This window comes from Fukomys damarensis, unplaced genomic scaffold (assembly GCF_012274545.1).
Source record: "Fukomys damarensis isolate Sample0158 unplaced genomic scaffold, DMR_v1.0_HiC HiC_scaffold_37, whole genome shotgun sequence".
Taxonomy (NCBI): domain Eukaryota; kingdom Metazoa; phylum Chordata; class Mammalia; order Rodentia; family Bathyergidae; genus Fukomys; species Fukomys damarensis.
In genome coordinates, this window is record NW_022900949.1 from 7,025,822 (window position 1) to 7,041,416 (window position 15,595).

Consider the following 15,595-nt stretch of genomic DNA (forward strand, 5'->3'; position numbering starts at 1 on the left):
GGACACCCCCAGCCTCTGGTGTGGCTGAAAAATGAAAGGAGCTGGGCTCCTGAGGGTCCCTTTAACAGATGTTATATAATCCACGACAAGTACAGTTGGGACACAGCTCAGGGGCAGAGCATATTGTGAGGCCATGAATTCCATCTCCAGCACTGGAAGAAAGGAGCCTTGGGGGCATAAAGATGTGTGCATGGTCCACTGGCAATGGAGGAAAATGCTGGTATCTCAGTGCACAGCTGTCCTGTCTCCACTGCCAAATGGGCCCTACTTAAGGTAAATAAATAGCCCATGAATGTTCCTGCACCCGTGTCTCCCAATCTCGCCTACATCTAGCCCAGTGCTGAAGGTAGCAGCACTAGATGGAGATACGAAAGCTCATTTTCCTGCAGACAGCTATGGGGACGCGGCTTAAACTGCAAGCAAATGTAGAACACAACTGCCTGAATAGTTCCTATGGAAAATGAAAGGTGAGACTACAACAATTTATCAATCCTCGTAAATAAACAGAAGAGTCAGACGTTTTCCAACACTTAGCAGTGATAATTACAGGCTCTGTAAATGCTAATTATGATTACCCTGATTTGATCATTACACCTTGTATACTTTATCAAATCATCATACTGTATTCTATAAATATGTATAAACACAGTGTGTCAATACTTTAAAACACCAGGTGGTACCCCCTTAATCTGTACAGTTAGGATTTTATGTGTAACTTTTAAATTAAATTTAAATTGTTCAAAAGATCCAAAGAGAAACTATCGTGGTACCGGACACGTACTGTATCTAGTTGCATCGATTTTAGGATCTCAGTTGTAACGTTTGACTATAATTCTACAAGCCGTCACCTCTGAGGACATTTGGAAGACTACACGGAATTGCTTGGTACCCTTTCTCACAACCGAAGCTAAGATTCTTTCAGAATAAAAATGTTTAATTTAGAAAAATGAGAATCGCAGCCCCTGGGAGAATGGTAATTTCTCGGGAGAAGACCAGACTGGGGTCTCAGACTCTTCACTACCTGAATGTTCTCCAGGGTGTAGACAATCGGCTCTGTGAAGTTGTCTTTCCTCTCCCCGGTCATGATGCCCCCAACGACACGAGAGCTCATGCGCAGTTTCCTCTCCGCGGTGCCCCAGCCGGCCTGGGGGTCTCTGAAGAAGCGTTCATCTAAAATGGATTCCATGTTTGCAAAGGAGACAAAAGCTACTCCAACGGTCCCTGCCCAGATGAAAAAGACAAGTGGGAAAGCTTAGCTAGGAAATTGGGAAGGACGCGCCAGGGCCAGCGCACGCGCACGCACAAACACGCACAAACGCGCACGCACAAACACGCACGCGCACGTACGCGCATGCGCACGCATTGGACTATTCCAAGCGTCAAAACTGCCTTACTCTGAGGATGGAGCTGGCAGTGAACCGCCAGGTTGGTGACCCTGGTGAGAATCGTGCAGTTTTGCTTTGTTTTGTTGTTAAGCAAATCCCGAGTGGCTATTACCGTGAGAAATCTTATCTGCATTTAGGCATAAATTTGAATTTTCACTTTTAAGGGACAGGGCATTCAGTGGTGGGTGTTAAGTTTTCCTTCCACCTTCACCTTTATTCCTGTTTGACCTCTCTTGTGGGCTTTGTGCTTTCTTTTTAAACACTCGTCGTCTCCAGGGGCCTCTTCCTGTCCCCACCAGTCTGGCCCAAGCCCCAGGATTCCTACAAGCCGAGGGAGGGACTCTTAGAAGTCCGCTGAGACATCACGCGCATTGAGTGCTTTTCTGAGTCCATCTCTTAATTGCGTCCCTCTCTTTCCATAAATAAAGTCACCCATCCTGGAACTCGGAGAATCCTCCTTTGTTTCTACTTCACCCAAAACCAGATTCTTCCCTCTCGATGAGCCCTGATGACCCCTTTTCCACTTCTGGCTTCAGCAGCCTGAGCTGCACCTTGACCTCTCCCTCTGGACCCCTGCTTCCTCACCGACCTCCTCCACACCCCCGCAAGTGCATCGTCTGTTTGGCAGCCAGAGCACCGCTTCAGAACCCCAACTCTGCACAGAAGACTCCAAGGCTTTCTGTGCCCTCGGGAGAAAGGGTAAACTAACCGATTTTGATCAAACACCCGCCATCTCCGTCCCAGTCTCCCCAGCATTTTTGCTGCTCTAACCTCGCCCCACTTTCTACTTCCATGAATATGCCTAGGGGTTTTTTTTTTTCCTCTCTCTCTGCAGAGCTGTTGCTTGTACTCCCTAAGATGTTTGCTTTTTCTTTCTCTACATAGTTCTCAGGATTTAGTTTAAATTTCTTTTCCCACATTTCATCTTGTGGTTTCACACTGAAAGTATTACAGAGCTGACTATAGATAAAGGACAGCAGGCTGGGCCGTATTGTACACAAGGCCTAAAAAATCTCCTAGCTGACCTTCTAGGGTAAGACTATGCTGACCACGATATAGATGACTGTTGTCCAGTAGAAATACAGTGTGAGCCGTATATATAATTTGAAATTATCAGGTAACTGCATTTTGAAAGAGCAAAAAACAAAAAAAAATAATTTTGATGATATACTAAACAAAATGTTATGTCGAAATTCAATTTGAAATTTTAAAATGTAAAACTATATGGTAAAATAAGTTGTTTTTTTTATGGCTGAATAGCATTTCATTGCATATATATGTCACGTTTTCTAAAGACCTTTCACCGGGCAGCATTTTGGGTGACCCCGGAGAGCACTACGTTAGGTGAGATATGCCAGGCACAGACAGACAAACACCGCATGATCTCATTTGCTTGTGGGACCTAAAAAACTTGTCGATCTCATAGAAGCAGTGGGTGGGATAGCAGCTACCAGTGTCTGGTGGTGTTGGAGAGATGCTGCTCAAAGGATATAAAATTCCAGTGAGACAGGGAGAAGATGTTCCGGAGAACTGTTGTACAGCAAGGACTTGCGTTAACGACACCAATGTGCTGCCTTGTAGGAAAGAGCCAAGGAGGTGAACATAGTCCCACCACGAAAATGAGAGGAATATGAGGTGATACGTGAAAATGTTTCCATGAGGCATGAACAAAACTATAGCGCATGCCTTTGCCGTGGAGAGACGGGCTCGTAAAAAGCACACCCACCGTATCCCGCAGCCGTGCACATCGGGATCTTGCCCAGATTCGCAATGCCCATCGCGGCTTTGCATTTTGAATCAGTTCAGGGCATCGAGGAAGCAAGACAGTGCAACCAAAGACACTCATGAAAGAGGACTCACAGAACTCACCGAGCACACGGCAAGAGCAACGGAGTGAGTGTTTTCAAAGCACGGGGGGAATTTTGAGGAGGATCGATGTCAATAATACATTTTCAATGTAAACATTCACCACGTTTTTGGACCACACCTTGTACGGAAACCGTCTCGACTCAGTCATCCCGCAAAGGATACACACTTCAAGACTTCGTGTTGTACATAATACATAAGAGCGTCTGTCAGTTTTTAAATGAGTAAAAACCAGGTTTAAAATATATTTTAATATATATTGTTTTAAACTAATTTAAGAATAAAAATTATAAGTGAGCTAGTTGGTCCCTTTTTTGCACCAAGTTTCTGAAAGATAGCCTACATTTTACAGTGAGCTCATTTCAATTCAGCCTAGGCACATTCTGAGTGCTCAGTAGCTGAATGCGCCTACCATATTGGGCAGGGAAGGTCCCCGTACTCCAGTTGATTGACTGGGGTCAAAAAGTCAAAGTTGACTTTTTGGGGTTGTTTTGGTTTTTGTTTTTTGAGACAGGGTCTCACTATGTAGTTCAGACCGCTCTGGAACTCGCTGTGTAGCCCAGGCTGGTCTGGAACTCACAGCGATCCTCCTGCCTCAGCCTCCCGAGTGCTGGGATGACAGGCATGTGCCACCATGACATTGTGTTTTTAATATTTGACTTCCTTAGTGGATGGAAAAATTCTCCCTCCACTATCACTGATTGTCAACTGCCTAGGCAGTGATCGATAAATACTTCCAGGCTGAACTCACCGTCACCTAGACTCTCAGGAGTGGGTCTCTACGCACCTGTGCTTTCAGATTCTTCAATGATGGAACACCCAACATGCATCTCGTCCCCTTTGGCTTTCAAGAGAAAGGACACATTCTCCTTATTACATTCTTCCTTGATGACTTTGCTCTCGATATCTAAAAGAGAAAGGAAACGTTTGCATGAGGTCCCTCCGAAAGTGGGTTCTGAAGTTGGTTTCTGTCCCAGATGGGTCCACATTTATCCTTGAAAGCAAATGGAAGAAGAGAATGGCCACTTTGTCAAGGGAAGGTCTTGAACTCCCTGAAGGAGGAAGACAGCAGTGCGAAGAAAACAAGAAATGTAGGGGGAGCTTTTTGAGCTCCTGCATCATCAAGAGTGTATCCAAGAAGAGGTGGAATTGAAGCTTAGATCTGAGACGTCCTTCAAGCCTTATGTGCTGAAGGCTTGGCTTCTAGCACGTGGCGCGATTGGGAAGGTGTGGAAAGTTGAAGAGGCCGTGGGAGGGAGGTCAGTGGGCGCCGACCATGAGTTAGTGACACAGGCTTAGCACAGTGCCTCACCCTTGCCAAATGCACAGTGAGTGGGAAACATCATCATCATGACAACAGAACCGGTCTTGCTTGGTGGCGAATTTAGGATTTTGGAGCAGTTGAGGATAGATGCCTCCGATTTGGCACCCAGGAGTGGCTCTGCCCCGAAGAGCTACGTTACCTAAGTGCTCCGTCTGCACCGTCTGGCTGGCATTCTCTGAAGACTTCAGTAAAACAGCTAAGGTGCTGCTTTCCACACTGTCCAGGAGGGCCGAGGCCAGGGCGGACTTCTCCTCCCGGTCGAATGTGGTCCATGTGGACGTTTGATCAAGCACAGAGGCAAAGCTCTCAGCCTTACTCTGCAAGAAAAGATGCATTCATTCCTTTCCCTTCTCACCCCTCTCCCTCCCGCATCTTCCCTCACTCTCGTCCATCTTTTAATTCTTCCTCTTTGTTTCCTTCTCTTCTTCTGCCCCCCATCGACCTCCTCCTCCTCCTCTTCCTCCTCCGTCTCTCCTCCTGTCACATTACTGAAATACCAGCTGGCCTCTCCTCTCTCGATAGAAGAGTAGACTGAGAGCAATACCAAAGGAGAGTGAAAAGAAGCCTCCATCACCCTCCGTCTTCTGACTCAAGGGGTGTCTTTGGGAACACAGACTGATGTCGCCTTTGCAGACTCCCTCTAACAATGGAAACTGCCCGTCACTTTTGACCCAGGAATTTCTCTTCCAGGAATTAATCCTTCCAGAAATGCTTAAAAATTGCACAATTTTACAAAATTATTCAGTGATATTTATTTCAAGATGACTTCTGGAAATCCTTAACGTCCAGCAAACTGGTTAAATGAGGCTGAAATCCAGTTGTGGAATAGTAAACAGCTGTTAAAGAAGATTGCTATAGCGTACCTCTATGGTTTTTGTTTGGTTTTGGTTTTGGGTTTTTGTTTTCTGAGACAGGGTCTCACTATGTAGTTGAGGCTGCCCTGGAAGAACTCACTGTGTAGCCCAGGCTGGTCTCAAACTCACAGAGATCCTCCTGCCTCAGCCTCCCCAGTTCTGGGATTACAGGTGTGCGCCACCACACCCAGCTTGTACCTTCATGTTTTAACAATCAGAAAGGGCCACAAATACTAAGTTAGTAAACTTTTGAATAGTATGTCCTTATGATCTCATGTGGCTTAATAATAATATAAGATTTTATATTTATGGTATGTATGTTTCTGGCCATAAAATAAAAAATAATGCACACTTATTATGTGATGGATACTTTTATTTAAGAGACAGACAGAGAGATCTTATGTATATTTCCTTGTTTAATATTGAGACTACATCTGTGAAATAGTGGCAGCTATTGCTTAATTAGTGGTTTGGGTGGGGAAACAATAATTTGTGTCTAGTAGGTGGAATAACCAATTTTAAACTTTTCCAGGCCAACACCAAAGCCCAAATTTTTAGTCACTGCCCTAAACTTTTAATGAATGTACAATCTTGTGTGTGTGTGTGTGTATACACTTACAAAGTAAAAAGAGACACACATCTAATTGCTAACATGGGTTATGTCTGACAAATACAGTCAAGGTAAGAATATCAATAAATATCATAGTAATGTTGAGTCAATCCCTTTATTACTGTTATCTTTGATAAACCGACTACAACTTGTGATCATAACCCAAGCCAAAAAGTATGAAAAGAATTCAGAATCCAATAAATTGGGGAAAGAAATGAATTAGATCATTAAGGATATTAAGCAGGAATCTAACTATGGGGAAAAGTTTCGACCTTTCAAAATTAGATGGCCAAAAATAAAAGTAGGATCCTATGAAATCTGAGAGGATTGTCCAGGAGAAGCAGCATCCTGAGGGCCAAACCCATCCCTGAATGGAGTGAGTCTTGGGTCCACCTCCTTCCAGCGACACAGCAAGAAAATCTCATCCAGAAGCACCCGGGAGGAGGAGGTCCCTGATTCTACAGCTGATGAAACCTCACTAAAACCCCACTGAAATATAAGACCTAATTCTTCTTAGCAGGGAGACATTTTATATACTCAGGAAAAACTGAATATATGCAAATTACAAGTCTATAGTGGTAATACTTTCGTATGAAATATAGAAGATTTTGAGTTCTTTGTCTTAATTGGGAAACTTCTGTTAATTAAAAAGTTTGGGACACTTGGACACGTTAGAGAACCACAAGATCTCATTGGAAACTGCAACCTGATTTATGATCTTAATAGGATCAATTTCCAGGAATGTGACTGCTTATAAACTGTATTGTTTTGAAGAATTTGAATTATTGTAGGCATAGAATTAGTATTGATAGCGAAAACCCTGTCACAGTGAATTAACCGGCGCCTGAGGCATCTAGTCTCCCTCAATAGTTTTGTGAATGAAAAGAACCATTGTTAGCTTTGCTGACAGGACAGGCCCCCTTCCCCTGGGCTAGAATAGATAACTAAATGAACTTTAAAGTTAACTTCCCCTAACAAAGACTGCTGTATCCGGGTTGGAATTCAACTGTCCGGGGCACCACGTTTTGAATATCAGCAATGTGAACCGTGAAAATGCATTGTAACCACCTGAATGAGAGCAAGGCTGTAAAACCCTATAAAAGGGGGAGTTGTAGCCGAGCACCACCGTTAGGTGTGATCCACCCCCATCCATGGAGTAAACCTCCGTTATTTTACTTCCATTCTGCTGCCTCTCTGTGTCACTTGCCACTTCCTTCCTTAACCTTATGTCTATGAATTAGAGGGATTGGTTTTGGGAGTCACTCGAAGGCCCCAGGGACCTTGCCTGTTAGATTTGCAAATCTTCCTCGTGAGGGCTTGAAGTGTGGAGGGGAAATACGATGATTTTTAAACATAGAATGAAATATTTCAGGGATTTTAAATTAAAAAACAAGTCACGTAAAGATACAAAATCCCAATGATGAATGAAACTATTGCATACCTAAAATGTACCAACATACTTAATAAAGATAAAAAAGGCAAATTATTTATGAAAATGTAGCCTGAAAATACTATGCATGCACACTTAATAAGCATGTTAAATTAATTTTCAACTAATCAAATTATATGTGAAAGTTTTATTATTTTCATAACAAAAATAACCAATATCTATGTCTTATCATCCACAGAATATATAGAAATAACATTCACAAGTCCAACTTACGGGCTTAAAAAAGCGGGGCTTTAATACCTTTAATACTGTAATGATCTAGTACCTCCTACATATACGTCTTGGAGAAGATTCACATTTACACTAAAAAAATTGTACACAAACGTTCGTATCAGTACTATTGACAAGTGGCAATGGCTCTGAACGACCTAAAGCTCTTTCAAAGATGAATGGATTAAAAAATATGGCACCTTCATAAAAAGAGGTTTCATTCAGCCGCGATATTGGCCATTCCATGCTCAGGGAGGCAAATTAGACCCAAAGGCACGAATACTGTGTGACGCCTCTCACGGGACGTCCCTAGAGTGGAAAGCGGAGTGGTGGGTGCTAGGGACCGGAGAGGGAGATGAGGACCAGATACGCAATGAGTACGGGGTTTCGGGGGGGGGAGTGGGTGACGTCAGTGTTGTGCAACTGGAAAGTCGTGACGATTGCGCACACACCCCTCTAGTGGCTGATAAAAAGGAATGGAAGTATTGATAATCATAACGCACACGAATTTCAAAGGCCCTATGCAGAGAAAGAAAGAAAGTCTCAAATGGTCACCCGGACCGTATGAAAAGACAGATGCGAGGGGCAGCGTGTTCGGGATTTGTTGGGTGAGAGGAGAAGGAAGCTTCTAAATATAAGCGGGAAAAGTCAAGGGGATTTTTGGGGGAAATGAAAATGGCAGTGTCCTCATTAGCGGGTAGTTCCACAAATCTGTTCGGGTCTCTCAGAACCTCCAAAGTCTGAAAAAGCGGACAGTATGCTGACTTTTAAAAATCTCACGACTGTAATGAAATTAAAGGTGAACTCGCCATGCAGTGATCATGGGGGTTCTGCACCCCCAAACGTGTGAGATGTTTAGAAACTCAAACACAACGACAGAGACGCCCCTGGTTACCTTCAGCGACATGACGGTGGTTTTGTTTTCACAGGCGTCGTCCAGGACTCTGAAGGTGGCGTTCATGAGGGCACAGAAGGAGGCCTGTGTCCCCAAAGAAAGAGCCCCCGTGAGCATGGGTCAGTCCACTCCCAAGGCCGTCCTCTGCAGCCTGGGCTGGGGCAGGCCGAGCAGAGGGGCCTGGACCTGAGTCTCTGGGATTCTCGGGGAGATAAAACTCACCCGACCAACTGTTTTTGCCCAGAGGTGGGAAGTAGAATAGAAGGATGTTGGGTAACACGTACTAAAACTCAGTGACGCGGGAGGAATGAGTTATCATGTTCTCCAACGTGGCAGAGAGTTAGGGCTCACAATAACCTAAGACACGGCGCACACTCAACTAGAAGAGACACAGGCTCCGAACAGAAAGGACAGGGAGAGGGAAGTGCTTATTGCCACAGTTTGATCAGTAAATGCTGTGTGCTTCTGTTGAAATATTCCACTGTCCTCCAGTAATGTGTACCATATTACACACTAATAAAAATTAAATGTATTTATCGCAAATGAACGTATTATTGTATATGTTTGTGGGACACAACATGACGTTCTGATACATGTATGCCCTGTGCGATGATTGATTAACTCCAGCTAATTAACATATCCCTCCCCTCAAAGGATTATCATGCTTTGGGGTGGGAAATTTGAAATTAATTCACTCACAATGATTTTGAAATATATAATGGACTATTATTAACTAGAGTCACCACACTTCCAATGGATCTTTAAAAATATATTCCTTCTGTGTACCTGCAACTTTGTACCCTTTTACTGCTATTTACACACACACACACACACACACACACACACACACACATTCCCTCCTGCTCTCTTCTATGAGTTTGACTGTTTTAGATTCCACTTATAAGTGAGAACAGGCACAGTTTGTTTCTCTGTGACTGGCTGACTTCTCTTAAAATAACATCCTTCAGGTCTATCCACGTAGCAACGAATGTCAGAACTTTCTCCTTTTTTTAAGGCTGATTAGTAAACCACCGTATTGGAATCGCATCACCTTTATCTTCGGTGAATAAAAGAAGCAAATAGCAAAACTATTTGTCAGAGGCCGGAGATTTAGCTCAGTGGCACCACGCCTTCCTCTCAAGCGCAAGGTCCTGAGTTCAATCACCGGTACCAAGCAAAAACAAAACTATTTGTTAGAGCAAAAAGGGAAATGTATGAAAAAGTGTTCTCAAGAGAATATCAATCACCCATGGAAAGAAAGGATTTCTGGTTCATGTAGCAGCATGGATCAACGTTGACAGCATGGTGATGAATGAAAGAAGCCCGATACTGCAGGCCAAATACTATATAATACCTTTTTTAGGGTGTGTCACAAATCCATGGGGACGGAGAGCTGATTAATGTTCCCAGGACCCGGGGGGAGGAGGAATGGGGGTTGATGAGAACAGGATTTCCTTTTGGGGTGAAAGGAATGTCCTGGAACCAGTTACTAACAAATTTTGCACACTGTAAATACACTAAATGTCCCTCAATTATATACTGTAAAATTGTTAAAAGGGTAAATTTTATGTTGAGCCTGTTTCATCAAATTAAATAGGAAATCAGTGGCCCATGGTATGTGGATTTCAAAGCTAATTTACCAATTCCCAGTTAGAATGGTGACATCAGTTCCTGAGGGTGACCTGGCATTTTGCTGATTTCAATGACTTCATTAGGTAATCAGGATGTCCAAATTCCTCTTTGCCCGGCTTAACTGTGTAACACCTATCCCGCATCACTCAGACCAACACCAACACCTTCACTGGTGGCGAGACTGCGAAGAAGTATCCCACTTGATTTACACAGGTTAAGTACCTTCTCTTCACAGCTTCCCTTGCAGCTATGCTCAACCATGTAACTAATTTCTGGCCAGTGTGTATAACCAGAAGTGATACCGTGGCATACTCTTAAAGAAAGACTGTGCCTTTCATGTCCTCTTCTCCTTTCCCTGCCAGCTATAAAGCAGATGTGATGGCAGGAGCTGGAGCAGCCATACTGAGCCACAAAGTGAGTCTTGTGTTGACAGTGGCAGTGTTACAGAGCCATCAAATAAGCTCTCCCTAGTGGACAGATTGTTAGGACACCATTATATTTTATTTTGTTAAGACTGCAAAAATAATCTGCTGAAGTGGCCTCTTGGAAAACCTCAACAACTAGGACCTTTCAGTAGTACTTACATATTTAGGGTCCGCAGCTGACTCTTCTTGGCATTGCTGGATCTGGTCATTGTGGGGAATCATGTCTTCCTTACATTTGAATGGAACCCCTAGGAGGGAAACAAAAGCAACCGAATCAAACTTCAATCACAGTAAGGTACGAACAAAAGGTGAGTCTGACTCCACTACCACCCTGGTGAGAATCTGCCGTGGTCATAACGCACAGCAGTGAAGATGAACCAGCTGTATAACACACCACGGCATGAGAGCCTCTGAGGAGAGCAGCGAGTAGGATGATTACATTTTTCCACAGGGTCCCAGGTGAGACAAACTAAGACAGATATAGTTTAGAGGTACTTACCTGAAGGAGGATTTTTAATAGAAGAAAAATAAAGACAAAATTCCAAGAGCTTCCCCGGGAGGAGGACACAGAAGGATGGAGTGGTGGGGGGAGTTTAAGAGTCACAACGGCCTCGATGATTTTCTCATTCTTATTTGAGAAGGGCATCAGATATATTTGTTTTGTTGTATGTCACTGCAGCCACTTCAGTATATATTTTTAATGTATAGAAATCTCATCATTTAAATATTTAAACCTTTAAAGTTTTCTGTTGTTCTTGAGGATAAAAGCCTCTAGATTGCTTTGTATAGCACCCAAGGCCCTAAATGATCTGAGCTCTGTGCAACACCTGGGGCACATCTAACAGTACTTCTGCCTTGTTCTCACTCTGCATGCGCTTCAGGACCTTTGCATGTGCTATAAGCTGGAGCATCATGACTTCCACGCCTCATCTGGACAATGCCTACTTCTCCTTCCAGCTGCAGCTGAGATGTTATTTGCTCGGAGCCTACTAAAATCCCATTGTTTCCCTCAAAACACATTGTACTGTTACTGGCTGCATCCCTCACGGTTATTATTAATAATGAGGTATGTGCCTTCCCTTGACATAAACTACATAAAAGCAGGTACTATGTCCACCAAAATCAGGACTGAATTTGCAATGCTTGGTGCAGTGGACTGCTAAATTAATTAATTTACAGTTGACCCCAAAATAACGCATCCAATGAGTGGATTAATGAATGAACAGAAAAAGAAAAGGAATATTGTGTGTGGATGAGGTGAAAGTAAGAGGAGGGAGTGGAGGTTTGACAGAATGAGGACTTTACTAGCAAAATAGGGTGGATTCCAAGGCCAACACACACAAGGAGAGGATTACTTCTGCAGCTGAAGTTGCCATGTGTCTTAGAGCCTTCTGGATTGGGCCGGAAGCCCGGCAAACAGCCACAGCCATAGGAGCCCGGAACATTGGTGCAGACAGAGTGTGGACCACAGGGTGATGGATCCTGGGAACATTCATCCACATCTGCAAAGAGTTCAAGGATATCAAGAAACTCAGAGGAATTATGGAGGAACTTCTTGCCTGAGCCACCATGTGGCCAAACCACTGACCTTCACATTCCACTTCTTGGCCTGTGAAATTCAGCTGGCCGCTGGTTGGTGTGAAGCCACGGTGGCAGGTGCAAAAGTAGCTCCCAAGAGTGTTGGTGCAGGTAGAGCTGAGGGGGCACGAGTCTGCACACTCATCGATATCTGTCAGGTAAAGAATGGGCATCACGTGCAGTTGGCCAGGCGCCCAACCAAGCCCTGCTTCCCCTTCCAAAGTACGGTGTGCATCCTTCCATGGTTTTGTTATTGCGTGAAAATCGCAGACTATAGACGTGTGGCCGACTGTCTTGGGCCACATACGAAATAAAGAATTACGGTCAATGTATGTAAGTATTGAAACTTCCTCATTCAGACTTTATTCCATAAAGTAACACAAGAAGCCCAAGTTTAAGAAATTACATAGGAAACTTACGATCTGCTTCATAATACTCACTCAGTGCCTGTCCTCACAGGCACGTGCACATGTTATCAATAAAAGTAGGAATGCCCTCTAAAATAATACTAAAAGACATAGCATAAGCCAGTGACATCTATTATGTATGACCCACAATTACACACACTACCCTGGTATGTGACTTACAGTACAGTAGATCTGTTATGCCAGTATCCCCATAAACATGTGAGCAATGCATTGTGCTAGAAGAGCTATAACATCACTGGGCAATAGAAAAATGTCCCCTGCCTTATACTGTACTCTCATGAGAGTATGGTCCATTGTCCTGGAAAATGGCGGCCCAGCCAGAAACTACATTTCCCAGCAGCCTCCAGGGGAGACAGTCCGACCCGTCTTCTTCGCTCAGTGTGGGAGGGACGGTGGATTCACGACTGCGCCAAGGTATTTAAGAAAGAGGTCACTTATGTCCTCTCTCTTCCCTCCCCACGGTTGGGACTCCAAGGCCCTAAGGGACAAATGAAATCAAAAGCTGAAAGGAGACGGCGTCCCTCTCGTCGGTGTGAGGGAAAGTTGTACACTGGCCAGAGAGCCCCATGTTGAGATCGTGATGGTGAGAAATTTCCATGACGTTAAGGGAGCGGTTCTCAACCGGGAGCAATTCGCCTGCCAGGGAATGTTGGGCAGTGCCTGCCGAGAGACGTTTTTGTTGGTCACAGTGTGAGCACAGGGAAGAGTGCTACCAGGACCCAGCGAATAGAGGCTAAGGATGCTGCCGGACTCCTGGAATACACGACAGATCGCCCACAGGGAGCCAGCCTAAGATGGAAGTGGAGCTGAGGCGGAGAGAAGCCCTCACTTAATGAACCCAGAGTGAAGCTGGGTAGCTGTGCTTCCTTCTGATTTACAGGATAAAATGTAATCATCAGGAAAGAGTGAAGGATGAAACCTTTCTTATCTCTGTGCATGTGAACGCGCACACGCACACACACGCACGCGCACGCACGCACCAGCAGGAATAAAGAGGTGATCCATGCCGGTATAAGCAGCCCAGCACTGCCATCGAGCCCATGGGGAGCTGGAGTAAGAGGTCTTTGTGATATGAACGTGGATTAATTTAGAAGCCTCAAAAAAACCACACAGAAGTGATCCACTATCGGAAGGGATGGGGCAGTGGTTTTTCTCCTGGTCTCCCAGAAGCTGTCTTAACAGAGAAGGGAGCTTCTTTCGGTAGTGGTGAGCTCCTCGCTTCCGGAGATATTTAGGCATAAACTAGGCTAGCTCTTGTCAGACATGGAACTTACATTCTGCATGTGGGGTTTGGTTAGGAGCACGGTTTTCAAAGCCTCACCGCCAAGTGCTGAGGTGCACGTCTGTAATCCCAGCGCCAAGGAGGCGGAGGCAGAGGATTACAAGTTCCAACACCTTGGGTGCTCAGCTTTTCCCCTTGGAATAAGTGTGGTCTCTCAGTGTTTCCTGGGAGTCCCTGTAACTGTGAGTCATCCTGAGAAAAACTAGGGCATTCAGCACCATGTCCCCGAAATGCCTATTTTGTGTTCCCAGGGCTCTTGCCACGTCAAGGGGACGCGGTAGGCGAAGAGGGGTGGAGACGCCCGCGTGAGACGTATCCGAGGGGCGCGTGGGAGGGGGCCAGCAGTGCTAGCTGTGAAAACTGCTTTTCTGCTCGTACACCAAGCCGCCTACTCCCGGTGATACCGGTCACGCAGCGGGACAGAGCAAGCTAGTGATGTAGTTGGAGCGATAAAACCTCCTCTTCCCCGTGACTGAGGAGGGAGCGGGGGTCTGTGATGCGCTGTCGTCCACGTGGCCACCGCGGGGTACTTAGATTCTCTCTGGTCGTTTTCCTGCCCAGCACACCGCCGCTGGGCCCTGAAGGATTTCCTGTCTGGCCCACAGCCTGCCAGGCCTTCTGGCCAATGACAGATCCAGCCCATCGCACTGGACTCTGTCTGTGGATAATTCAATAACCCTCGCCCACAAGCCACCTCTGGGGATTTCCTTCAGTCCCTCGGCAACGGTCCCCACTGCCCCAAAACACCTGGACTGTGCGCAAGACACCAGATTAATTGATCTCTAAGGTCCCTTTCAAATTTACCCTTCGATTGTTCGGCCTCTACTAAACTCAGCAGCTAGTTACCTGTACATTCCAAAGCCTTTGAGAGTCTGGGGTTCTGAAAACCAGCCGAAGAGAATCCAGGCAGGCAGGCGCAATCGTAATCTCCTGGAGTGTTGATGCAAGTAGAGTTGGGACCACAGAGAGTCGAGTTCTTGGAACATTCATCTATGTCTAAACAGAAAAGCAGTCTGGGTTAAAAGGACGAAGGACGCTGGGCTTGACCTCTCACAGCCTCAGTAACGACTGGAGCCCGTGTGTTCCCTGCTTCTGGGCTCCATTTTTGTGTTTTTTTGTTTTGTTTTGATTTTTTGAGACAGGCTCTCACTGTGTAGTTGAGACTGACCTGGAACTCACTGTGTAGTCCAGGCTGGTCTCGAACTCACAGCGATCCTCCTGCCTCAGCCTCCCGAGTGCTGGGATGATAGGCGTGTGCCACCATGCCTGGCTCTAGAGGTTTTTATTACTGCCTCAATTTCATTGCCTGTTAGTGGACTGTTCAGGGTTTTACATCTTATTTCAAGTTAAGTAAGTCTAGGTGTCTAGAAGTTTATCCATTTCTTTTAGATTCTTCAATTGTTTGGAAGATGAAATTCCAAAATAGTTTCTTTAAATCCTCTGAGGCAGGCAGGCGCAATCGTAATCTCCTGGAGTGTTGATGCAAGTAGAGTTGGGACCACAGAGAGTCGAGTTCTTGGAACATTCATCTATGTCTAAACAGAAAAGCAGTCTGGGTTAAAAGGACGAAGGACGCTGGGCTTGACCTCTCACAGCCTCAGTAACGACTGGAGCCCGTGTGTTCCCTGCTTCTGGGCTCCATTTTTGTGTTTTTTT

General features: G+C 45.1%; 1 protein-coding gene across 1 annotated transcript in view; it reads right to left on the bottom strand.

The window, feature by feature from the left end:
• Adgre1 (adhesion G protein-coupled receptor E1) overlaps window positions 1–15,595 on the bottom strand; it is a 116,954-nt gene that overhangs the window by 71,145 nt on the left and 30,214 nt on the right. Inside the window, exons 4-10 of the mRNA XM_033759845.1 lie at window positions 12,240–12,419; window positions 12,007–12,153; window positions 10,811–10,899; window positions 8,595–8,678; window positions 4,715–4,892; window positions 4,039–4,158; window positions 1,022–1,221 (exon numbers count right to left, since the gene is read on the bottom strand). Coding sequence (XP_033615736.1) covers window positions 1,022–1,221; window positions 4,039–4,158; window positions 4,715–4,892; window positions 8,595–8,678; window positions 10,811–10,899; window positions 12,007–12,153; window positions 12,240–12,419 — 998 coding nt within the window. The remainder of the gene's footprint in view (window positions 1–1,021; window positions 1,222–4,038; window positions 4,159–4,714; window positions 4,893–8,594; window positions 8,679–10,810; window positions 10,900–12,006; window positions 12,154–12,239; window positions 12,420–15,595) is intronic.